Genomic DNA, 24,362 nt, shown 5'->3' with positions numbered 1-24,362 from the left:
CAAGGCCTGGGGCGGCGGGGTGGCTGGTGAGGCACCGCGTGAGATGGCCGCCTCCGTCCGCCGGCTGGAAGGAGGCAGAACGGTTCTGCCTAGAGGCCAACGGTTCTTTTATCCTGGTGCAATACAAATGGCATGAAAAAAGAGCAGTCTTCGGCATCAAAGAAGATGCAAAATCATAGTGGTGTGCAAAAAACCAAGAGAGAATTAAGTTAGTAGTAACGAAGCAAACTGTTAAAAAGCTGCGGACAGAAAGTTTTCCAGAGTGTTGCGGTGAAGCTTGCCACAGTCTGTGCTGAGGCATCACCAAAAAAGAACTCTTAATTTCATCTAGAAGACTATTGCTACGATGAAATAACCCAGTTGCCCATGCAGTACACCCTAAAGAACCTCGCTATTCTCTGTAATTAACCTATTGCTGAGTTGTTTGAGCTACGCCATACTCAAGCTGGGCATGTCAAGATGTCATAAATTATACTATAGATAGCAACTCTATTTCTAGGAAGCTGATTTCCTGCTTAATTTATTAAGTGGAAGCATCTTTAGCTGTAACTGTGTCAAAGAGACAGAGCGTCTCATCTGACATTTTTATACTGGCTTAATTAAAGCGCCCCAAGTACAAAGCTCTTGATTTTCCAGTAGGCGAGGTTTTGGGGTTTTAAGCAGCAGAACAGGGAGTAATAAGTGGGAATAATTTTCTCTTCCAAATTTTGCAAAGTACAGCTGTGATATTAAAGCGAGGTACAGTTAACAGTAAAACACAAGGCTAACTATGCTTTTCCCACCTCGAATTACTGCATACACTGTTGTTGCAGACTATATCGTAGTTACTCCGAGAGACCTCAAACGGCGAGTACAATAAATACGCGTATACCTGTTCAAAACACAGAGAGGTTGGGGCACTTCCTCAGACATTTGAGCATACCAGTTCATTAGGCTCAGACATATTTAGATCAACACTGTTCTTTGATTTCTTTTTGGTGAGTTTTGTCCCAGGCTTCGGATACTTTTCCTTGCTGTGAATGACCTGGATATACTGGTCATTGCTGCTGTTCTGCGGATCACTGCTGGATTCAATGGAAATGGAATCAGATTCTGTTAGAGATTGCTCCAGCTTTTGCTTTGATTTTGGTTTCACACGTGGCTCAGGGTAGTTCAGGTGCACTTTCTTGTAAGCATATGGAGGCCTGTCCAGGTCTAGCTCAAAACCGTCGTCCCAGGATTTGTAATGCACTCTGGCTAGATCCTTGCTCATAAGAATGTGGCCATCGGCACGTTCCCCAATGTAAAATCGTGGTGCTGGGCGAAGATCAGACAGTGAGCGAGGGCGATGGGATCTGTTCATGAATTCTCTCCCAAATTCCTCTTCATCCTCCTCATCTTCACTGGGATGAGGGGAATACATCTGGTGTGGTGTTCGAACCACATATCTTCTGACGTTGCGTGGATACAACTCGATAATGTCTCCCGATTCATCCTTTCTGAAGTGCCTTTGGAGTCGGGAGGTAGAACGGAGCGATTTTTTGCGGGGCTCGTTTTCATTAACAAGAAAATACCTGGTAGTGTAAGGTCTACGTCCCACAAAAACAGGAGCCCCTGCCCCAAGAGCATCTGGATTTACCTGCCGAATGCCTTTTCTGAAGAGGGGCTCAGAGTGAACATCTTCAGTGTGCTTTTTGAAAGTCACTGGTGTGTAGGGCTTTGTTTTACAGAGCTCACTTGCACTCCCATGCACAACGCTTGGGTACCTTTAGGAAGGAAAAAAAAAAGGAAGGAGATACTGAGATACATGCTTATCTATTAATGTAATTAAAACATATAAAGATGTATTGCTCTGGAAGTCAAACACTAGATTGTAAGTGTGGACCTTACAGAATCGCAATTGTTCTGAATTTTTAGGACCAGTTTGAGAAACACACCCCAGAAATTAAGAGACATATTTGTTCTTCCCTATCCCCAGATAATTAACCTCTCAAGTTACGTTCCCATTCTGTTTTCTTATTATTCTGAGAACTGTTTAAAAATGCTCTTTATCTGATCACTTGGAAAAAAACCCAACAGGTAGCTTAAAGCACCAGTCTGCTGATGTCCCAAACTGGTCGTCCTACAACTAGACTGGCACAGAGTTCTGCACTGTTGCTGTGCGTCTTGTTCATGGAAACGATGTCCTGCACAAACTGTATGTCTGAGGGGAAGCCTACTATTTACCTTTGCTTGAGGTCTGTGTAAATGCCATCAACTACATAATTTCAAAAGTTTTATAATCCCATCTCAATTAAGGGAGAGTTAAGGAGGTGGTGTCACCAGTAATCTGAGTAGCACCCATGAACAAATCTGCTTTTAAAAAACTCCTCAGCTTTTTTACTGCTCCAGACAGTCTGAATACACAGCTGTTCTGTAAATAACCACAGGTATGTCATGGAGCTGCTGGAAGAAATGCCATTTCAAAACCAAAGCGGTCTTGCCTGTTTGTGATATGATCGGTTCTTGGTTTCTGTACACTTGATACTGAGGGAGCTGGCGTTAAGGAAGTTGAAGTTGTGGGAGTTGCGTCAACAGGTCTTGCAGCATCAGTTGAGGGCACAGTTTGGGGCACAGACTGGGAAATGGTTTGTATTCTGGTGCCTTTGCTCACAGGAGATTCAAAGTTCAAAACACTGCCATTCTTTCGGGGAGTTGAGGACCGAACAGAAGACTCCTGGCTGATAATATCACTTTCTTGCTCCGGTCTCTTGTCATTCCCATCCAGATTTTGGATTCTGGCTAGAAAACAGAAATTATTACAGGAACTGTCCAGGTCTCTAAATTCAGAAGCTGCTGTGTAAATGCAGTGGCTCAAATTCACCCTTCAGTCAGGGCATCCAATGCTAACAGACCCCCCGGTGTTCAGAAAAGAGAAACTGGTGTCACACTGGGAGACATGGTGATAAAGGGGTGGGTCAGCATACTATGGTACATGGCAGATGTTGTATTGGGGAACACAGAAAAAACCACTGGACACAGCACTGTAGGATTCCAAAATGGGCAACGAGCCAATGTCTCTTTTCAAGATCCCCATGTTAGTTGACAACATACACCACTTCCAATATGGTGGCCAAATTCAGCTGACTGGCTCCAGTGGCTGTGCAGGTCACAGCCAAAAGCTGAATTTGGTTTCTGTAACAAAGGAAATCCAACCAGGACACATACCTCGTTGCCCTAATAGCCACTCCTGATGGCTATATTGCTGTGCATCAGGTATTTTGCCATTTATGTGTCCACTGGAAAGCTACAAGGGGGTCACAGTAGCATTAAGATCTAGCCACAAGGCTACTGAATCATGTCTTCTCTTTGGCTTGAAAATTTTTACTCTTTCCTTTCACTGGGAGGTATTAGAAGGACAACATCTTTTCTGTGGTTTCTCATTGCTAAAATCTGAGAAGTGGAAGGTGCAGGTTCAAATTCCCTCAGGCACAGCAGACAACTGAATCTGAAATCTTTTAATTGCTGATGAAATATTCAACCATCTCATGTCAAAGAATAGGGGCCATTCCCTTCCTCCTCTTCTGCCTAGTAGCCTCTAAATTTTATGCAAGGTCTGACATGATTTGAGTCATCAGAGATGATCAGAGTTTCTGCCCTGTTGGTGGTAAAAGTAAGAAAGTACCCAGTCCAAAGATCCCAGCGGAATTCAGGTATAAACTACACCTTGTCCTTCAATGCTGCCAACATTAAGTCAAGCTGAGCTCAAGAACTATCTAAAAGGAGGACTCTACAGGAAATACAGTTTAAGTGTAGTTGAACTTCCCTATGTGTATGAGAAATCAAAATGGTTTTGCATCCAAATGCTTTATTAATAGTAGCATTTCCAAAGCTCACTGACTTACCTACTGCCATCTGAACCACCTTTTTCTTATCTTCAGTTCTTTCCTAAAATACATTCAAAAGAATGAGAAGCAGTGAATTATTATGGATTAGAGAGTAAAATCACTGCTGTGTAAGGATGAAAAATTCAGGATTAGTTTTACATTGTAAAACACTGAAAGTGACTTCAGAGATTTAGTTAGGCTAGTACTGTACCAAAGACCCACCAAATTGCATGCAATGGTGCTTTGCTCTGTACTTACTGTTTGGATCTTCATTCTCAATTGATTGTTGGTGAATTTTAACGATCTTGCAATACTTTGTAGGTAATAGATCAGCATGCTAGAAGTGAAAGAGGTGATTATGAGTCACTTCAAACATTCCTGACATTTTTCTCTTTGAGAGTTTATAGGTCATCAAAATGATGTACAGGTTCAGTTGCTGCTTTGTAGCATTTCCTTCATACCGTGATAATGGATCACAGCCTTCTTTCAAGCAAACATACATGAAAAAGAAATGACACTGAAGACAGCAGTTGTAACTGTGCCCGTGTTTTTTGCAGGTCTTCTCATTGTGTGTGTAACCCTAGTGCATTTCTAGCTTTTTTTGGTTTAAATTCTGGACACGCTCAAAATGAAAATGTCGATAAATATTTTCTCATCTTTTTTTTCCCCAGTCCAAGGGTACGGAACAGAGACACCAGAATTACAGCCGAGTTTGCACACTCATACCAATGTAATTTTGTTGACTGAGGGGACTAACACCTTGTTTACACTGGCACAGCCGAGATCAGATCTGGCCTGACATAATGGATTACACTGGCTTTCAGATAAAGTAAAACCCTTACAGCTAGACTTCATATGACAAACATTTACACATGTGCTTAGCTGTCAGTTTGAAGCAGTCAATAGATCTACCTAAATATGTAGATATGTTCATATTTACGTGGCTGGGACCTTAGAGGAAAAAGTTACAAATAGGAAACATTGCTTCGGTCTTTCTGATTTCTCTGAAAAGCCCACGGGCGGGACAAACTCTGCATTCGCCTGTAGTTTACAGGGAAAAAATGATACAAAGGTACATGCAAGACATGATACTTCATAGAAGCAAAGTGAATTTCAAACAGCTTAAAATACATATTAATTCCCAGCTGTGAACAATTATTCAGAAACTAGAGTAAGAAAGGACTTTGACTGGAAAGTCTGCAGCAAGTTATATTACCTTAACACTTAAGAGCAGACCTTCATAATAGATTTATTTTGTCAGAAATCAGGATGACGGATTAGCTTCTTTAAATGATAGACTGAGCCCTGTTCACAGTCATAAACTGAACTAATGGCCATGAGGAAATGGAAAATTAATTTCCGAGGAGCTCTTGAGAGGGAAGAAGAATCTTGAAACTCACTGGAACTGCAAGCCTTGACACCATGCAGCGAACTTGCTATAACACAGTATCCCAGCACAAGAAATTCCTTTTGAAAATGCGATGACAGTCTTAACATACGCTCATTCCTGTCTGATCTATATCATATATATTCAATAAGGTGGGGTTTTTCTCAGATATGCTCAATAATAATTCAAGAATGCAGTGTTTGTTCCTCAGTAGCACCATTTAACTCTCCAGAGTTTAACCTTCCCGTGAAAACCAAAGTACTTACAATAAAAGTAGTAGCGCAGGGAGGACAACCACAGGACTGCTGATGTAAGTAATCACTGTGTTGAACCACGTGGGAAAATCATTTTGAATTGTTTCAGAAACAATATCATATATTTTTTCTTGTCCACTACAAGAGAGGGGTGGGAAAAAAAGGTAAAATTAAGTTGTAAGAAATCCTAGTTACATCAATTTGTTAAGCAATGTTGCACTGAATAAACAAGGAGTTTCATCCAAAACTACTTTGGAACAGTACAGTGAAAGTTTAAAAAAAAAAAAAAAAAAAAAAAAAAGATAAAAGCAACTTGTTTGTTGTTTGCTTTTTAACAATTTTTCCAAAACACAAAAGCATTGGCCAGGCTCAGAGGGGGCTTGAATTGAGACACAAGACAGTGATGTGTGCTTGATTGCTCGGCGGGACCTTACATGATGTAAACATAAAATAACTGAACCACGTATATAATGCAAAGTGTCGAGCCTTACTCAGAACATTGACATATTCACCTAATTAAATCATAAACTGGAAAACATTGGCAGCAGGATAACATTGTCCCGTCTAACAACTTTTTTTTTTTTTAATTGGTAATTTGGCTATTATTGAACATGATGAATTTATTGTGAGAAGGTGAAATAAAATTTTTGCAATTTTTGTTAATCCATTATAACTTACCTGAAGGGACCACAGCTTAAAGATGGTTTATATCGGGCAATAGCAAAAATTGTTGGTAACATGCATAAGAACAACATGAACAGCAACATGGCCAAGTAGAAATTATTGGATCTGCAAGAAGGCGTAACGTGTTTCAGGTTTTACTGATCAGAGAGAAAAACAGAGGCAACATAAAAGGTGCGAGTCTGTATCTACGTAACCAGTTCAAGTTCTACATTTCTGAAAGATCAAAATCATTCTGCTATGATTAGAAAGTCTGAACAGAGCCAGTCTAAACAGACTCTTAATGATCAAAATCCTATTTGTGCTGCTTTCCAGATCCCACTGCTGCAGCCAGAGAACGCTTTATAGCACCCTTCTATAAAAACTGACCTTACTGCCTGGTTGTGTTGGGGGAGAAGAACAGCGGCAGAAGTTGATTCATCTTCAAAACTTGTTAGAAATAACCAATTCTTAAGAATTAAAGACGCCCTAAATTATTTCCATTTTGAGTACACAATTAAGATATTCATCATGACAGAAGAAAAATAGGGGAACCTGTTGTGTGATGCAAAAGCAGATACTTCAGAGCTTTCAAAGAAAGAAATGTCAAGAAATAGGACATGCAACAGTTCACACACATAGGTTATTGTGCCCCATCAGATTTTTACAGAAATAATGCATTTATGTTAGGCCACATATGTGGGTCTAGGAATATTCCGACATATTTTTTAGTTCTTGCATATCTTTACCCTGCTTTACAAACCCTCCAGTTTCACAGTAACTGTGTTTTTTTTTTCCACAGACCTTTGCTGTCAGTATTACCATCAAATTTGATCGTCAGCTTTCAGAGCTAAAATCTCCTGTCATTTTGTTCCTATGCACAGAAAACATTTCCATTGTCCGCATTTGATTTATTCTTTATCTTTGGTTCTTATTTTGACTAACCGAGATGCTCTGAAGACCTGCTGATGTGGTACATTACACGTTAACACAGCCCAGCTCCTCAGGTACATGAGTCCAATCAACTTGAGAACATTGAATGCTGGTAAGCAAGGTGAAAAGAAAGCCCCCATCCTGGAAAAATAATATCGTGTCAGTATTCAGTGTTGCCAGAAGCAATTTTAATAGCAAAAGAACGTATAAAAAACCCAGGTAAACAACAACTCACTGTCAACAGACGATCTCTTATTATAGTAACGTATAAAAGACTGCATTACCAATATGTTACTTGAATAGCTTTCATTGGAAATCATCAGATTGACTTACTAATCGGCCAGCAAAGGACAAGAAAAATCGCTTATGGGCTACATACCAGATCATTCCTTGGTTGTAGACCAAATGCAATACATTCTCTGCAATTTTGAATTCTCCATATTCTGGCTACAAGAAACACAGTGTAGGATGAATACCTTGTCTTAATCTTTTTTTCAGATCATTTATTAGAAGCATTTGGCTGCATCAGTTTGCAGACAGCACGTAGTGTGAAACGTCCAGATCAAATACCAACTTTTGGCAGGCAGTGGGAACACAGTAAAACCTACTCTGCAGCAGGGGATTAAATAAACTAATTCCTCTCTGGGTTACTTCACTTCTTCAGTTAAAGACAAAGAATGGTCCTCAGCCTTTCATGCCAACAGCTTCTTACGAACCAAATATTACTCACCGTAACTTTCTTAAAGGGCTATATGATTTTGGGTTATTATTTCTTGGACCACTATCTACGTTATGGATTGATGTACAGCTATGGAAAAAGAGGATGTGGGGAGCAACTCCATGCCCTCTGTCTCATCTTTGACTCTGGGACTGCCCCATGATCTCATTTTGGGAAAGACAAAGATTTCTGCACCGCGGCCATGGGAGCAGACTTGAGAAAAACATCCAAACTCAGTCTTTATCCTGTGCCCTCCAATTTAAACTCAGTGAGCTGTGCCTCTGTAGATGCATGCTACCAAGAAATTATTATCTGTTGAAAGGCTTTAAGGATGTTCAGGAGCCTACCCATCTTCAGCATTTTAACTTGATAAGATAAAGACTGTACTTACAAACTTGCTTTCTAGGTCCCAGCACCAGCAATCACTTAAATATCGGACACACAGTCCACGGAAAAAGTCAATTAGCAGGATGCTTGCGACTGTGAAAATCATGTCGATAATTGAAAGCTTTAGCATCTCCTGAAATACATATTGTTCACACATACTGAGTCACTCGGGAAGCAAATGGACTGCATATGGCTCTTCTGCGTTTGTACTTGTATTTTGGCTCAAGCTTAGTATCCTGATAAAATATGATTAGAATATATAAATTACTTCCTTTTAAGCTTTTCCTGTTTGACTTTTCCCTTACTTGTCTTTGTTCTAGCAAAGAGAACAAATATAATCAAGCTTACACAGTGTGCCTTCTGTTGCTTGCAGCCATAAAACTCTGGTCATGATGGCTTCAAGCTTTCTTTATAATGACTGCTCTGAAAATTCAGCTAGATAAACTGAAATGGGTTGGTTTTTCTATTGTACCCAAGCCTTTATTATACTGACTGTTGTAACACATGCTAAGTGCTTCACAATGAGAAATGCTTATTATTCATACAAAACCAAAACCCAATGTCAGTAGGATCATCAAGCCATGAGAGACCGGTTTAGTGCTTACAAATGAATGAGGTTATCCTATATTTAATTGAGCTTTAAAAATGTACAATTAAATAGAAAAGATTCAATTCCAAACACCTCTAGTCCGTTCTGGGGAAAAAACCCAATAAATCAAAAACCCCATAACTACTGATTCTAAAAATTTCCTGAAGACTGTGCATAGGGAGAGGGGCATATAAGAATAGAAGTCATGCTTACAAACCTAGGAGGGGACTTTTGCTCTAGATGATCAGATAAGACCTTTAATATTGCTCGCTCTGGAGTAAGCAGCTCAGCAAGAAGCACACTAGCATCATGTCTAGGCCACCAGATTAAGAATAAATGCAACACTGATGGATACCAAAGTACACTGGGATCAAATGACATCTTTTGAATTTTGTGTGTTTAGAATTTTTCTCTGTATGTGTTAGTGCCACTGCTAGTCACTTAAAGCAAAGGCCACAAATGATGTATGCTTCACACATAGAGAAGCAAAAAGTGTCATATTAAGTCTGCAGATTTTCTGCAACCTAACTGTGGGAACATGCATACGTGGCGCTGCCACCCCGCTGGCTCCGTTCTGACAAACTGACAGTATTTTGAAACCTTTCGTTGTCCTCTTTCTCTCTAAAGAAGGGAGGAACACTTGATTCGCTAGTGATTTACCGAGGCAGCATGAACAGAGGCTTCAGAGATATTGTACAAATGACCAAGAGCACAATCTCATGCTTGGCTTGGATCTGCGGCCCCATCTATCCAGACAGCAATCTGAATCTGCTGAGGGTGCATGTTACTGGTTCCACATTTTTGTAGCCCCATTTCTCTGTATGAGTTTAGTAGGATGTATCCTATTAAAATAGGATCTGTGTCACGCATCTGTAGAGATCTGCCTGTGCAGAGCTGAAGACCGAGACCGAAGCCCGGCAAAAGAACATTTGTACAACACTAAACACATTGTAGATATGGAACAAAAGCCGAGGCTTCTATCTGCAGCCATATCACTTTGCAGAGTCTTTACTCTTTCTACATCCTTAGCTAAATTCTGGAGTTCCTACAAAGAAAAGCTCTAAAATTGAACACAGTACAACATGATTTTAATTTTTAGTCAAATGTGGATTAGGACTGAGTTGACAACATAATAAAACAATTACGTACTTGACCAACATATGTCTCCCAGCACTGATCCTGTGGGTTCTGGTTGTTAAGGTTAAAGGAAACTGTTTTGTTAACCAGTGAGTCAGAGACCGTTGAGCCTTGAGCGTGACTCTCTTCCAATGTGACAACGCCATTTCTCTGAATATGTAAATCAGGAATAGTCGTAGATAAATTGACTTCTTTAGAAAGAGTTTTAGTTGCTAAGAAGGTGGTAGAATTACTTGCATTGTTGTTAACGTCAGAGTCCTGAAATAATAAACGTCCCAAAAGCTACTTTTTCAACTGCACATACATGCAGATGTCTGTACCCTCTACAAGGTACACACATAGAGGCATTTCTTCATGTATTTTCAAGCAGCAGGTGACTGTTAAGTAGCTGTCAATGTACGGAGCCAGATGGAACATGTAAGGGCAGCACTGAAAGCTGATTTTAGGTAGCTGAAAATATTTGGCCTAAAGTGATAGCTTTTTTTTTTTTAATATTTAAGCAATGCACAGAAATCTATTTATCGTGTTTCATCAGCAATCAAATGGATCCAGTTATCCTAAAAAACTACAATTGTAGTTGTAAAACAGTTGTAAATGAACATTACAAACAAAACTTTACAATCCTATCAAACTGTAATACATTTTAATCAATTTCAAACAAATTTTCACCTGACTTCATCTATATCACAATACATGGAATCCTATCTATAAAGTACCTTTACACATCACAAACCATTAAGTTGCACTTACAGTGATGCTCATACTGTCCACTTTATCCAGGAGAGCGATGATTAAACTGTAGAGGTTTCCCAGGTATAGAACAAGAACCCTGAAAACAAGAAGAATAAGATATGGGTTACGGCACTGTTATGCCATCGACTTCTCACATATTCTCTGGTTTGGCTGGACTAAAACATGCAACCAGAACTCTTCTGGTTCTCTTCTCTCCCTCCCTTTCTCCCCACATATTTTCTACACTGCATAATGCCCATACCTGGCAAGCTGGAAGCGAAGAGTGGTCCTTGGGTGGTACATCTCCAGGGCTGCCACAAGTTCAAAAGCAGAGGGTGCAATCATTGTAATCAGCGACACAACTACGCTTACCTATAGAGCAGAAAGACACAGCATTTTTGTAGCTTTTCATGTAGATCTTCTGTGGTACCTTGAGTGCTTGCAGAAATACTGCCGACACACATGCTTTGGTGATTGCTTTTCTTGGAGGAGATGCTGTGAAGTTATCATTGCTTTAGAAGTTATCTTTGACATTAGTAATAATGGTAGTTGTGATCCAAAATTATGGATCTGGAATACCACTCAGGAATCTTTACTCCAGACTTTGTAGCTTTAAAGTTGCTACTTTATTAATAAAAATAAGAACTTAACATATGGGAAATACGAAGCCAGCATCTTCCTCTGAAATGGATGACTGATTCTCCATACCTATTCACTTCCTACTCTCAGTATCCACTCATTCCTCTGAATGGAAGTACTCACAGAACATTCAGTATCCCCAGCTGAAATCAATAGCTATTGTCAAAGCTGTTTCCTTTCTGGTCTGTTGGCCCAGTGTTCACTCAGCTCAATCATGGGCACAAAAGTAGGTTTGTAAGTGACAGGAGAGCTTATGCTTCATCCTCACAAAATAGGGGCTGGCTAGAACTGCGGTCTCTGTGAAACGAGGACCTGCAGCATCCTCCTGCCCGCTTCAGCTCTGCCAACACCTTGCCGCAGGGCAGAGGGAGCAAGCATGCAAAGACAGATCCGGGTAACCACCACTCTGCCTTCTCATCCCTCATTTCTCCTGGCTAATCTCTTGCGATTTACACCTCAGTGCACGCTATCGCAGCCCCAAGACAATAATCCTAACACAGAGGTGGCATAAAGACAGCGTACTTCATTTTTTTCCCAAAGAGTCAATTCCTTTTTGGTGCGCTCCAACCTTTGGGATCGATCCACGACAAAGTATATGATGTAAATACTTCCAGCAAGCGAGAGAAGCACAAGGATGTTTGCAATAATTCTTAAGCTTATAGTCACTGCCCTAGGGGGAAAAAAAAAAAAAGAGACAGAGCCAATACAGTAGGGTGTCTTATGGCACCAGGGGTCTTTTCTAACATGGTTTTTAGAAGTACGAGACAAGCAGACTAGCACTGCTATCTGCATTGAAACAGTGCTTTGAAAAGTATCTCTGATCTTATATACATACAAGTTTTTGCTTTTCTTCTTTTCTTGCTCTTCCAGTATAGCTTCCTTGAAAGAAACACAGTGTTATAATTTTAATAGTGTTCAGCAAAATTAATGCACGTCTTTCACAAAAGGTGTCAAGTATACTGATAAAAAACTTCACATCCTGGGAACGCAAGTAGGTAAGTACCTCTCTGTCCTGCATGGCTTTTTAGGAGTGATAAGTGAGCTTAAAGAGTGAAGGAGATTTCTGAGAAGCAAACACACAATAATCAAATACTTGTGCACTTTCAGTCATGCGTGTTCGATGGGCTGCAACCAGAGGTTTACGCTACCAGATCTTTTTGCAGGATGTGCCTATAGAATCGATGCTTCAGTAATACAATACAGAACTGTCAAAGTTATCCTCAGTCATTGAAATAAGTAAATATCATAGCTTATTAATTTATCCGTGACACAATTTGAAGTAATTTTGTTCAATGACTTAATGAGAATACACCAGACTTGGGAAATAAATTACTTTTGATGAAAACCACATCTGTTCTTAAATTCTAAATGGAAATCATCTCTATTTAAAGCGATATTCTAATATTGAGAGAGCTGTAAGATGTCCCTAGACCATTTGTTATGGAGAGATGAAATAAATGAGTGTTTTTACATTATTAAAATGAATTTAATTCTGTTACTCAATGAAATTGCATCACAAGCAAATTTGTTATTTAACTTCTTGTCACACATACAGTGGCATTAAAGAAAACTCTGCCAAAGAACACAATGGCCTTGCTGGGACAGAACAACGGGACTGCCATACCACACAGAGGTGTGATACCAGCCCTCCCCCGGGCAAACAGATCCGTAAAGGAATACCGAAACCCAATAGGAAATGCAAGGGAATGAGAGGAAAGACTTGCATAGCTTACAGATTAACATACAAACCAACTCTAAATAATTTGAAGGTCAATTGCTCACCCTGATGCTATTAACTATGGCAGCAGCTTTGCTCTCTGCAGCTTCGGGGTTTCCTATTAAATAGTCCCAAGCACAGAACAGTCTCCAACAGAAAGTGTAATTTTCATCAGAGGCACTTGCTAAACTCATTCTCGAGTTCTTTGCCATTCTGTGAAAAAATAACAAATATGCAACTGTTGTTAACGTGTGAAGATGAAGGTAAAGGAAATCACTGGTTTGGTTCATAGTTCTCAGATGTCTGTGCCTTTAGAACTACCGAAAGTTTGCAGCAATTAGTGTCATTGTTGGCAGCTTTCTGAAGACAATAAACCAGGGTGAGGTTCAGAGCATGAACTTAACTTTTGTTCTAGTGCAGAGGTGACTCACTGTGGAAGGGCATTTTGGTATCTACATTCTTTATAGCTGACAAATAAAGCAAATAAATCTCACTGGAGCTGTGGACATATTTCAATTTTACAATCTCTGGGTAGGATCCAGCTGGAAGATACTATCACTAAGGTCACCGTTACTGTGATTACAGGCTAGCTTGGCAAAACTAGTGATCATGCACAAGATCTGTCTGTTGTTGGCATTGTTTTCACCCTCAAAATATATATTATTGTCAAATAGAAACCCAGAGCCATTTTACAGAGCTTGGGAAAAAGAAAACGCCACCTCCTCATCTCAGATAGGCAAGATGGCAGAATATCACGAAGTGCAAGAAATGAAATGAAGATTAATAGCTTATGAAAGAAAGGGCATCCAAAAGGACAGTGTTAAAGGGGGAACTGTAAGCAGCTAAGCAAGGAGTCGGTGAGCTAAGTCAGAAGGAGAAGAGCTAATCACATCCAGAAACTGCAGCTGCGTAGCTCAGGGTCAAACATATCAGTGACCCGTGGCACAAACCAGCAGGTAGAATAAAAATAAATGAAAAGGGAAAGTTTGGCTTCAAAACTGAGAGTTATTACAGGCAGTGCTAAAGATGTCCCTGGACTGCACTGCGCCTGATAAATAGGTATCCAGGAGGGAAGGGAAAGGAAATCAGGAGAGGATAGAGTGACCTTGCCCCTCTTCAAGCATTGCACATTCCTGGGTTTATGGTCAGTGCTAGCAGTCTTGCTCTCTTCGCTAACTCACTCCTACTCCTGGCCCTTCAACAGCACAGAAATTAAGCTTACGTTCAAACAGAATGCCACAGACCGGCTGGAACAACACAAGTGATACTACATCTAGGATGGAATTTCTGTGTTTGTATTTCAATAGATGAGAATAATAATTCTGCAAGCATTGTATTTAAAACATAAATGTCTGTCATAGCAATATTTATGCCAGAAAAGAGGAGAGCAGAAAGGATTTCTATGAGTCTGACCTTACACTATACAAACACAAAGCACACAGATCATCTTCTGTGCTGCCCCCCCCTTTATAGACGGGGAAACTGAAGGCAGACCAAAGATAAATGATAGCAAGATAAAGAGCAAGCTAGAATTAAACTCAGTCTGCCTCCCTGATATTAGCAGGCTTGAACAGATTAATAGAATTATGCAGAATAAGTACAGAGGAAATGGGATAAATACACGATTAATGATTGCCTGAACACACGAGCTTACGACCAACAATAAATGGGAAGTCTTACTTTTTTAAGAGAATGATGAAGCTGTATGCAAACACTGCCATTCCAACAAGGAAATATGCAAGAGGCAGCCGATATCCAGCTTTCCCAATCTTCCTGTCGCGGCCATAGTAGCCATAAAACAGAACAGAGTACTGGAGGTAGCCCTGCAAAGACCAGAGCCTGTAAGTAAGAGTGGTAACTACCAATTACAACAGAACAGTGATAGCGAAACAGTAAAGAGTGGTTTTAGTCTTGCCCCTAGTGACCAGATGGTGTCCAGGTCTTGAGCAGATGCAATATGCTCCTTGGGAATGGTCTTGCTGCCTGTGCTGCCGAACGGTGCTCCGGCCAGTAGCTGGGAAAGAGAGAGAAGGTCTGAGAAGCCGTGCGAGCCCGTCTGACCCGGGGCTGCACAGCAGAACCCACCAAGAGCTGCCCGCGGGGATGACATTGTCGGGATAGCGAGCACTGGGTCATTCCTTGGCCTAAACTAGAAATGCCCTGAGAAATCCTGCATTCATTTTCCACTCTACCGGATGGGGGTTTTTGCTATCTGTGGAAATGTAGTGCTCTGTAGACATCTTCAAAAGGGCTAAGAAAGGAAAAGAGAGATCAACTGAAACCGTTAACAAAATAGCTTTAACAGCTGTGTTTGTTTTAATTTAAGCATTAGAGATGATAATAATAATTAAATATGACAACAAATAATAATTTATTATTATTATAAAGATAATAATAATTAAATATGACCATGATCTCAAAATGGTATTTCAAGATTAAATCTGCTTTTCCTTAATTAAGTAAAAAATGAAAGTGAATACCTTTCTTATTTCAATTTACTTTTCTGTTTGGTTTGGGGGTACTTACTTTTTTTTTTGTTTAGCCAGTGAGAAGAAAAATCAGTTATTCCCTGTTTTCTGATAACGTTATTAAAGCACAGGTTAGGTGAGGCAAAATGATATTTATGAATAATTTAACAAAGTTAACAAATACCATTATTTGCATGCAAGAACTAAACAAAATGATTGCTGTTCAGAACTTCTAGAAGATTATTTCTAATGGACAATAATCCAGAGTCTGAAGAGGGATGTTATTTTTTTCTGCCTGTAAATGACACTAACAGGACTTGAACGTTTCAACACTAACTACAGCTTTTAGGATTTGGTTCTCGGTTTTAATAATCAGATATAAACATATTCTGTAAAAGCATTAGTACCATGTTGACAAAATACCATCTCTAATAGCAAAGATCTGTTATCCTTTGGCAGAAAAAACCCCTCTTAATAGTGGAATTTATTTTAAATAATTCATTTTCAATTGTACATTTCAAATTGTAGGATGCCTTTAAGGGTGGCATCTGTTTAATTCAGAAAGGAAAGTGCAATGGTAAGCATTTTTCTGGAAATATTAACAACATGTTTTTACCTCTGGTAAGACTACAAATGCTCCTGTCATTATCGTAAGTACGATATTGATTCCAAACAGCCATCTCAAGAAGATGAAGTAGGAGGCAACTCCAGACCCAAAATGACCTTAAACCACAGAGAATAGTTATCTGAGCTACACAGTCTATAAAAGCACATATTATTTATTCATAAAGTATTATTTGAACAATAAACCAAAAGAAAAACCTTTCTTATTCATGCAGGGCATACAGCCAAGTAGAGAAAATGTTAATGAGCCCATGTGGAAAATACAATTCCAACACAAACTCTGTTGGGGAAGTCTCAGGATTACCAGCAGTATTTACGCAAGAAGCTGCTCTGCTGGGTGACGTCGTGCATCCATTTGCCTTTGCTGCTGAAGCAGAGAGGTATGACCTCACTGCTGATGTAATGTTAAGGGCTGCTTTGATTCAATTCAAAGACTCAAGAGCTGGTGATGAAGGTTACAACCGCACTAAACCCTGGGCAGATCTGGGGATGTCGGCCCAAGGATGCTGCCCCATGGACTGTGATTATAACCAAATCTTGCTGCATTTTCAGAACCATTTAGTTACCCCTCTCTAAGACCATAAATGAGAACTGTGCAGTGCCTAAGGCACCCAGAAAAGAAGAAAAAGCAAAGTTTCGAATGAAAACGTCACTGCTGAAAGTTTGCATTTAACTCTCCCAGATATTATTTATTTAAATTGGTAAATTAAAAAAAATAAATGCTAAGACCCAGCATTTTAGCCAGTACTTTACTGTTCAATGCCATTAAATCTTTATACTTACTCTCGATTTTCTTTATTCTCATTTCCCAAGGAATAAAGATTACCACAAAATTATACGCAAGTCGAATAAACTTCCTCCAAAGCTGAGAAAAAAGCAGAGAAATGAGAAATATGACACTTCTGCATGTAAAAAAAAATAAAAATAGAGATGCAGAGTATTTTGATCATGCCTCTTTCATCTTGTATCACAAAAAATATTACAGACATTAATTACTAAAATCTTAGAGCATGGCTGTGGGTGAGGTGGGCAAAGCAAACCATGGTGGGTTTTAGAAACACACAAAATGGGGGTAGGGAGGCACAGGAGTCCTTGGCTCTGTTTACCAGCCAAAGGCCAACAAAGATGAGACAGAGCACCCTTTATACACCCCAAGGGCACAGTCAGGAGCCACCAATCTACATCTTTCACACAAAGACCTTGAGGAACCAACAGAAGGAAACCAACGGGCACCATTCCCTGTCACCTTCTCCATGGTTGGGGACTGCGGAGGGGAGGAACCACAGAGAAGGGCCAGGAGGCAGCTCCAGGCAGAAGTCATCCAGGTTGGGTCCTGCCAGGATGCCTACCCTCTGTGCAACTTATGAGGGAATCATTTCTAGGACAAACAGACAGACAACTAACTTCAAATTTAAAAGAAGCATAATGACAATTTTTCTTATAGGAAAAATAAGCTTTCATATTCAACAGCAGCAAATTCAGCTGCTACGTTCTCAGCTCTATGAATTACAGCTGACGCCTGCAGAAAACCCGTGGTTATATTTTGTAGAGTCTTTATTTAATCTCCATTTTTTGCATGGTCAGAGGAAAGCTGCACACACACATGGGAGAAGAAACAAAATCTGCATGTGCAAAATTGAGTGCAGTTTTAGATTTGTTGAATTAGAGCCATAACTTCACACTATTGACAGAAAAATAGTATTTGTGTATTGTGCATTATGAAGTCTTTTTAGTACAGCTAGATATTAAAAATTCCCTATATTTTAGTCAGCAGCAGTGTCAATGTTCTATCATGTAATTTAATCTCCTAAAACCAAAGAGAAGTAAATAACATTTTAATTACTGAATATATCATCAATCTCTTTGGCCAAAGTTAATTCATTTTTATGGTGGCATGGGTATTTTATTGCATGAACGGGAAGTATTTTAATTAAACAAAGGTGCTGTGAATTGCATGGGAATTGCTGGGATTGCTACTTTCATTTGAAAACAGTCCACAGGGCTGAGAAAGGAACCTAGCAGCTTGTGCCAGCTGCACTGCAGATTTAATAAAGCATACAAAGCTGTCCATGTGGGAGTAGTATTTTTTAAAATCATAATTAGATAGCTATCACCTCTTTTCCTGCCTACTGCATACCTGAACAGGTAATTTATACTCTTAGAATCCAGAGTATGGGTATCTGGCATTAATTGCAAATGTAAAAAAACCAACCAAACAATGCAAATATAAAATAATTGAACTGAAAAGCAAAAATGCTTTCAGTGTCAAGACAGGAAAAGGTATTTTAACTTCAGTTTTCATAAATACTAGCATGAATGGATTGTCCAATTATGGCCAGTTTGTATGTTGCCAATTTTAAAAACTTATTTAAAAACATATACACCTGCAGCTGCATTTTGTTCTTAGCACATGTTCAGCCGTTGGGTTCTTAGTTTTGATGATGTAGGGCTTGTTTTGCCGTGCTATGATTTTTATCTCCTTGGTCACCATGCTATTTTCTGAGAAAATATGTGAAAATGAAGCCCTTCCAGTTAGAAAAAAAAAATGCAGCTCATTCTGTTGCATTTGCTGAATTTAGCTCTGATGTAAAGGCTATATTCCCTAATTTGTGCTAGGAAAAAAGAATGCAGTTCCCCTACAGATAATGCGTGGTGCTAATTAACGGCTGAATCATATCCCTGTGCTGAATGTTTTCAAGCAAGTACCCACAATAGAGGCAATTAGATTAGATACGAACTTTTAGCCATTGTGAAGTCTAAGATGAAAGCCTCGATTTTGCTATAGGACGGGGAACAGGAACAAGTAGTGAGCCCAGTCTGTGATTTAGTGACATGCATTGCAGACCCGCAGCACCTACTTCTCTTTCTAGATAACATCCTAGTTCTGCTCACGTCAAGGGCAAAACCCAGTGTTTATTTTAACAGCATCCTACTTCCACTCCATTTGCCACACACACAAAGGCAGAACAAGGCAAAATTACTCTTTCCTACCTCAGAAAGTAGCACTTCTAACCTTTGCCGTGGGCGAACATAACAGAACAACAGATATATATGCAGCCTTTCACTTGTGCATGTGAATAAAATACATGGTGTTCTATTTTACTGTTACAACCCTGCCTTTTTTAATTAAGATAAGTTACTCATTCAAACTCTACTCATTACGATGACAAAAATATTCTTGACTGCTTAGATGACTAAAGATCTCATCTCTCTTAGTTGCATATTAGGGACAATTTCCTACATGTTATTAATTTCCAGCAACTAGGGCCAGGGTCTATTTTCAGTGGTATAAAAAGAATTTGAATCTAATCTTAGCAAACCTATGAGTATTAGGCAAGTAAATGCTTCTTTAACAGTCTTCCAAACTAAAAGCTAGACACATTTTTCATACTAATCTATTGAACTGTGGCCCTACAGTCTGGTGAAACAGCTCTTCAGAGAACACTGACACTGTGGTGTTGCTATCCCGTTCCCATCACCCCCTCTAGTAGGCATCAATATTTGTAGATTATTTGAGAAGGAAGCTTATACTGCATTAACAGAAGGACATCCATCCCTCAACACATCAAATTAGTCTGCAAAAATGCGATTACTAAAGTCGCAATAGGGAAAAAAAAAAAAAAAAAGCAGCTTTTAAACTGCTTTTTCCTCCCTCTACAGAGTTCCTGAGTTGGAGATCAGGACTGGGCAGCAAATATACACTGCTGTGAATGAAAACTGCAGATGACATGGTACAGAAAAGAGCTGTAATTTCAGAAAAAACAGCCATACCTCTGCACCAGCGGCTTGGTAACCTCTTGTCCTCGTGAGCCTCCCTTCATACTTCAGCACAATCTCCTTTGCCTGCCTGCACGAGAAGGTGGAAGTTTATTTTACATTGACCCCGTTACTCGGAGCCCCTTATTCTGCACAAGCAGCAACTAGCAAAGTTGTCAAATGCTCTGAAAAACTATAATGCACTCCCTCACCATAAAATCCTTAGCCAGGCAAAGCTTTTTTCTTTTCCTTTTGAGATTTTTACTGACACTTTAAATCCACTGAGAATTTTGTCTGAGAAAACTTGGCATTCAAAAGTTTGACTGCAGAGAGAGTTTTCTATTCCTCTAACTTTTTTCTCTGTTGATTCAAAGTCTTGCTTTTAAAATGGCACAACCTTCATGAGTAAAGTAAAAAGATCCCTATTACAGTCTGGTTAATCTTATGTGGATACTAACACCTCCCCTGCAAATATGGTGTAGTGCTCTTGTACGATGCAGAGGTGCATGCCCATCTGGTGATACGCGGTCTTTGACCTCAGCAGAAGGTGGATGGGGACCACCAAAATCTCATCAACAGGAGCAGGAAGGCAGCAAGTCACAGACTCTGCCTAAGAGAGAAAAGAAAAAAATCTGTGCTTCCAAGATTACACAGCAGCTCTAGTGCTGGTAGGGATTCCTCATGACTAAAATGCCATCCTAGCATCCTACAGAGTTTTAAGAGAAAGATGCCAGATGAAAAGGAAAAGCAAAGCAAGCCCCAAAGTGGTCATGCTGTGAAAGACCTGACATAATTTAGAGAGGTGGCCCAAAGACTTAGGCACCCACTCTTTCACTGTAAATTTGGAATTATTAATATAATAATTGCAATCTTAAGTTGTGAAACACATTATTACCTGTTCTGGCTTTGGCAGGGACAGAGTTAATTTTCTTCCTAGTTGCTGGCATTGTGCTGTGTTTTGGATTTAGTGTGAGAATAATGTTGATAACACCCTGGTGTTTTAGTTGTTGCTAAGTAGTGCTTACACTAAATCTCATGCTCTACCAACTGAGAAGGCTGGGGGTGCACAAGAAGCTGGGAGGGGGTACAGCCAGGACAGCTGACCCCAACTGGTCCCAGGGATATTCCATACCATGTGGCGTCATGCTCAGCAGATAAACTGGGGAAAAGCTGGCCAGGGGACCACTACTTGGGGACCAGCTGGGCATCAGTCAGCAGGTGGTGAGCAATTGCATTGTGCATCACTTATTTTGTATATTATTTTATCATTATAATTATTATTTTCCCTTCTTTTTCTGTCCTATACACTGTCTTTATCTCAACCCACTAATCTTATTTTTATTTTCCCTGATTTTCTCCCCCATCCCACTGTGGGGCAGGGAATGAGCAAACGGCAGTGGTGTTCAGGTGCCTGCTGGGTTAAACCATGACATTACTACACTGAACGTACCTTTTAAACCTACAAGTGTCCAATATTTACTGTCGTTTACAATATATTATGAAGTTTATGACCAGCTTCTGTTCTTATACCATGCAATCGTCACATGCAATTACCTTGAAAACAGCAGGCTGATTTTCCTTTTTGGAACAGAGTGAAACAACTTAGCTTAATATTGTATTTCTGAGCATTACCAAACAGCCTTTCCTTAGACCACTGAATAGCTGACACACTGTTTTAGTAAATAGCCAAAGCAGGATTTCTTGCTCTCTCGTCTGTACAGTGACCGTGTAAAGGGAGCCACAGGCGTGCACAGGAGACAATTTCACCTGCAGGCTTTGCACCCCAAGGCTGCTGCCTTCAGCCAGCTCTCGGATCTTGTCGGAGCATCCTCATGGTGTGCTTTCCTAGTGGCTCTTAATCATTTCTGTGCACGATCCCTTCCAGCTTACACTGAAATGCTGCTGAGGCCGGGAGCACTGTCACAGTCAAGTGAGCCTGAAAGCTTTCCTGCAAACACCTTTACCTGAGCACCCTCAGCTTCTGCCTCATCGGCCACGGCCGGCAGCGGATGTTGGACATAATCTCCTTCTGGTACTGGATGTTCTGAAAGATCTGCTCTGGGTCATGGCTCTCAGCCTTTTCTTCACCCATATCATCGTCTGAGTTGCTGGCAGTCCAGCACACGCCCCATGAGAGGAAAAACAAGACAAATTCTTCTCAGTCAGATCCCCAGCAAACTGTTGATTTGCACAGGATCCAACCTATTAGAGCAATGCAACAGCAGTGAGCTAGGGAATTTGCATTACCATATTGTTTTAAAGTTGATGAATAATTCTGATTTCCCCATCTCCAGGATGTGTTTCTCTTCCTCCCCACCGCTTGCTGCTCAGTCATAAATTATCCCTGCTCCCCGCTACGAATCCCAGTCTTTCCCTTCCGAGCATTTCCAACCATACAGCTTGTACCTCATGCTAGCAAGACACTCTGTAGATTTTTCTGAAACAAAGTGCTGTCCAGCAAGAGCACTTAACATTCATTTATTCACCGTGTGGTGTTGGGCTTTTATTTTGATTGTAATAATGATAAAATATTTTCTTGTTAGAATGGGGGGTACAGATGCTTCAAACACAGTCACCCTTCATTCCCGTTCCCTGCAGAAGGGGACAGGAGTGTGGGACTCTGCACACCAGGAATTACTCTTCCCTGTAAAACGATTCCTGTGCTTTGGTGCAGATTTTTGTGGATGATTATTAAATCATCTTTTCTGGTGCTGTCACCACGTTTGCTAAGCTATAGCTCTCTCAGTCCTCTGTTTGAGACAGCGTACTGTATATGAAACAGCAGCAATAGTCATTCTTGCAGAGGTTTAAGGTCTAAAAACCCATGGTGACTGTTTCCCCCGAATGAAATGACAAGATCTGATCTACTGCAACGACCACCAGCTGGGAAGTTTTCTGATTGTATTGCTATGTGCTTGTCGGGGAAGTTCCCTGCAATCTTGCTGAAAAAGAAACATCTTTTTAATCACTTTGAAATAAACCATAAACCATGCCTTGGAGGACCATTCGAAGGACATACTTCATCAGACCACTGATCTGTCGGTCCACAGTCCCATCCCCTCTGTCACAGGGGAACATAGAATTACACAGGAAAATTATAGGGAGACTTCTCACCCTGCTATACCCCGAACTCTTTGGAGTTTCACTGCTCTATGAACAGTGTTCATGTTGCAGTATGAAACATGACTTCTGTGAAAATAAAAGCGAGGTTTGAAATATATCTAAATAGAGAAAGAAGAGTGATTTTTCTCCTGCTCCTTTCTATGTTATACACTCTGTCTAAACGAAAGTGAAAAGAGAAGATCCCACTTCGGTGCTAGCTAAGGCAGATTTGCACTTCAGGAGCGAGGAGGGTCTCTTACCTGTGGGGCGGCTCCTGGTAGGTGTAGATGCCGGCGTGGCGCTTCACTGTTCGATACTTTTTGCAGGACTTGGCAGTTTTGGCTGCAGCAGAGCCCCTGCCTGCTGCCATGGTGGCAGCTGCCGCCCGCAGCCCGTGAAACTCGGCCGCGCTGGAAGGAAGCCTTTAGCTCGCTGGTCCGACGTCTCATAAGCAGCCAAATGTTATTAAGCAGAGAGCGACGGCGAGCCCTGCTGAGCAGAGGATCCTGCCTGCGCCTGGTGCTCCAGCCCTGGAGAGGACCTGCTGCTTGGCCGAGCCTGCGCGCCTTAAAGCGGCAGCGCACAGCAGCCCCCGCCAGCCTGCTCTTTAAGCATGATGCCCAGAAGCGAGGTAGGGAGCAGAGTCCAAGGGTGGGCCAGCTGCAGTCCTTAATTCAGAGCCACGTTTCCCTTGTCACGGATGAGGAATTCCTTCAAAGCACCATCCCACCGCACCACGCTGGCCCGCTCTGGGTGGCGTTTCCAATGCATGTACTGGACGTACTGTTGATGTCTTTGTTTCACATGCTTGAGAGAACATTACTGCTCGAGTAAAACGAGACTGTTTGCATTTGGGCCTTGACTAACAGAGAAAAATGCGACGTCATTCTCCCGCAGGACTTCCAGATCCTCTCCCGGAGGATGCCCTGACAGAACGTGTGGTTGCTGCTTTCCGGGGCCCCAGCCCCAACCTCTCTGCATGACCACCTTTCGTTGTACCTAAATTTATGTCTTTTCTCTTGGAGGTAATCAAAATACCCGCTATTCAGATGAGCACGGATTACCAAGCAATTAACTTTTTCTTGATAGTTGTAATATCTTAATTGTGCTCAATTCCATTAATTACTGTATCATCATTTACAATAAGCATTGACTAGATTATTGATAATACTAATGGTTATTCCTAGAGCTAAACCACTGAAAAGCATTGCCAACTGATGCTCATTTCCCATTTCTTCAGCTCCACTACTTAATTAATTTTATTAGACAACTAATTTAATAGATACTAAAACTATATTTAACACGGAGAATCACGTTAAAAGACAACAAATTGACTGGTGCTGTGAGCTTGAGGGCCCTGTATTAAATAACTGTTCTCTCTCACACTTTTTGTATGGCCTGGGGCAAATTCTTG

General features: G+C 40.6%; 2 protein-coding genes across 2 annotated transcripts in view; both read right to left on the bottom strand.

Annotated features, from left to right (window-relative positions):
- STARD5 (StAR related lipid transfer domain containing 5) overlaps positions 1-438 on the bottom strand; it is a 5,717-nt gene extending 5,279 nt beyond the window's left edge. The window contains exon 1 of the mRNA XM_009643875.2: positions 434-438. Coding sequence (XP_009642170.1) covers positions 434-438 — 5 coding nt within the window. The remainder of the gene's footprint in view (positions 1-433) is intronic.
- Positions 439-904: 466 nt separating this feature from the next.
- On the bottom strand, positions 905-23,318 carry TMC3 (transmembrane channel like 3). Its single transcript, XM_009643873.1, has 22 exons — positions 23,209-23,318; positions 21,811-21,954; positions 19,862-19,937; positions 16,874-16,955; positions 16,083-16,189; positions 14,914-15,012; positions 14,679-14,821; positions 13,064-13,211; positions 12,117-12,160; positions 11,804-11,951; positions 10,905-11,014; positions 10,661-10,739; positions 9,923-10,168; positions 8,189-8,317; positions 7,459-7,526; positions 7,092-7,220; positions 6,165-6,275; positions 5,499-5,624; positions 4,104-4,182; positions 3,864-3,906; positions 2,463-2,760; positions 905-1,745 (listed from the first exon to the last, which is right to left on the bottom strand). The coding sequence occupies exons 1-22, from the start codon at positions 23,316-23,318 to the stop codon at positions 905-907; spliced, it is 3,360 nt and encodes a 1,119-aa protein (XP_009642168.1).
- Positions 23,319-24,362: the final 1,044 nt, after the last annotated feature.

This window comes from Egretta garzetta, unplaced genomic scaffold, assembly GCF_000687185.1.
Source record: "Egretta garzetta isolate BGI_Z169 unplaced genomic scaffold, ASM68718v1 scaffold287, whole genome shotgun sequence".
NCBI classification, from domain to species: domain Eukaryota; kingdom Metazoa; phylum Chordata; class Aves; order Pelecaniformes; family Ardeidae; genus Egretta; species Egretta garzetta.
Note: the sequence above shows the minus strand (reverse complement) of the source record. Positions and strands in the feature narration are given on the sequence as shown.

Excerpts from the sequence above, each read along its gene's own strand:
- TMC3 (XM_009643873.1), bottom strand. The coding sequence starts at position 23,318 with ATGGCAGCAGGCAGGGGCTCTGCTGCAGCCAAAACTGCCAAGTCCTGC. Across the intron at positions 11,952-12,116 it reads AAGAAGAAAAGCAAAAACTT|GGCAGTGACTATAAGCTTAA; the intron begins GTATGTATATAA and ends TTTTCCCCCTAG. Across the intron at positions 8,318-9,922 it reads GGGAGACATATGTTGGTCAA|GAGATGCTAAAGCTTTCAAT; the intron begins GTACGTAATTGT and ends TATGTATTTCAG.